We start from the raw sequence: 1,936 nt of genomic DNA, 5'->3' as shown, positions 1-1,936 counted from the left end.
TCTCCGACTCAGAATGGTACTATATATATATATATATATATCAAATTCGAGCAGCTACTGAACACTCCATCTTGACAAGCTAGGTCACACTAAGAACCATCACCTACAACAGGCACATACCAGAATTCTTCAAAATTGCTCAACTTCTTGTTAAGGATCGAGGCGAATTTGGCCAAATGCAGCCCTTTGCCGCCCAATTCCAAATTCATCGATCGCATGGTTTCCATGGTGACCTGGCCAGCCAGCATCGTTGGATTGCAGTATAAACCTGAATATAGTCAACAATAGGTTATGAGATGAGTCATGTCGTCGTGGCTAATACGGTGTATGATAAATATATCCATACCTACACATGCACATCCTCCATATAAACTGTACTACAGTATAATGCGTTGGAATGAATTCCGATTGGAAGGTTTCTGTACACAGGGTATCGCAATATTCGTAGTGATATAACAAGGGAAAGATAAGGGACAAAGCTACATGGGCATCGGTGGTACCCGAACCCCCGAGAACTGTAGGTAAGTGCTTACTTCCTTTTACAGACATGTAGGGTATGTTTATACTAAAACTCTAAAACATATCATAAAGCGTCCAGATCAGAGTTTAGTTATACCTACCTCGTTCGGTTCTCATTTTCTGGAACAGATTGTATGACGCCCTCTCCGCAACGTCTTTGTACACATGCGGTCGAGCTGACAGGAATACCTGTGCAGTTAATATTATTATAAATTGAATACATCAATGGGGTTACAACACAAAATACATTACTATAATTATAAATGGGACTACAACACAAAATATAGCTTTGACATAGCTTTCAACATAGCGCTAACCGTTCAACATAAGTTATCATGACTTCAAACATAACGTTAACCGTTCAACATAAGTTAACATGACTTCAAACATAGCGTTAACCGTTCAACATAAGTTAACATGACTTCAAACATAGCATTAACATGACTTCAAACATAGCGTTAACCGTTCAACATAAGTTAACATGACTTCAAACATAGCGTTACCCGTTCAACAAACATAAGTTCACATGACTTCAAAAATAGCGTTAACCGTTCAACATAAGTTAACATGACTTCAAACATAGCGTCAACATGACTTCAAACATAGCGCCAACATGACTTCAAACATAGCGTTAACTATTCAACATAAGTTAACATGACTTCAAACATAGCGTTAACCGTTCATCATAAGTTAACATGACTTCAAACATAGCGTTAACCGTTCAACAAACATAAGTTCACATGGCTTCAAACATAGCGTTAACCATTCAACATAGCGTTAACATAGCTTCAACCCTGTTCTATTGAGCACAAACATTAGATCAACACATACGGCACTAGATGGACAGTACGTCCGTATTCGCATGGGCACAGGGCAAGACAGATAGGGCATTGTTGAGAATTGGTACTTGTACCAGTGTTAGGCTACCCAATTGGACGGGTTGTGAAGAAGTAGACCCTGGCTAAAGCCGAGGCAGTAGTTGTCGCATACCAGATTACCCAGACGGCCCTTATTCCACTCTCCACTCTCATCATTTGGACCAATGTCCAGTTGTCTATAGAACTCCAGCACACCCTGTAGTGGGTGCGGGATATATGAGCAAGAGAGGGGGGTATCTTAGCCATTCAACCCCATGAGCATGATAATGGCATGCTGATATTTAAACATCTTACGCACAATCGTAGTGTATACGATATGGGAGAGAGAGAGGGGTTTATTTTAGCCATTCAAGCCCGTGAGCATGATAATCGTATGCTGATATTTACTATATTGTATATATATATATATATATATATATATATGCATGTATGTATGTATGTACGTATGCATGTATGTATGTATGTATGTATGTATGTATATATATATATATATATATATATATATATATGTGTGTGTGTGTGTGTGTGTGTGTGTGTGT

At 38.8% G+C, this 1,936-nt stretch overlaps 1 protein-coding gene across 1 annotated transcript; it reads right to left on the bottom strand.

The window, feature by feature from the left end:
* Positions 1-89: 89 nt before the first annotated feature.
* SARC_10435 (hypothetical protein) lies at positions 90-268 on the bottom strand (the record flags this gene model as incomplete). The annotated part of the gene is made up of 1 exon (XM_014295521.1): positions 90-268. A coding segment is annotated over one exon (179 nt), but the record flags the coding sequence as incomplete, so codon positions are not given.
* Positions 269-1,936: the final 1,668 nt, after the last annotated feature.

Source organism: Sphaeroforma arctica, assembly GCF_001186125.1.
Source record: "Sphaeroforma arctica JP610 unplaced genomic scaffold supercont1.1248, whole genome shotgun sequence".
Classification (NCBI taxonomy): Eukaryota; class Ichthyosporea; order Ichthyophonida; genus Sphaeroforma; species Sphaeroforma arctica.
Note: the sequence above shows the minus strand (reverse complement) of the source record. Positions and strands in the feature narration are given on the sequence as shown.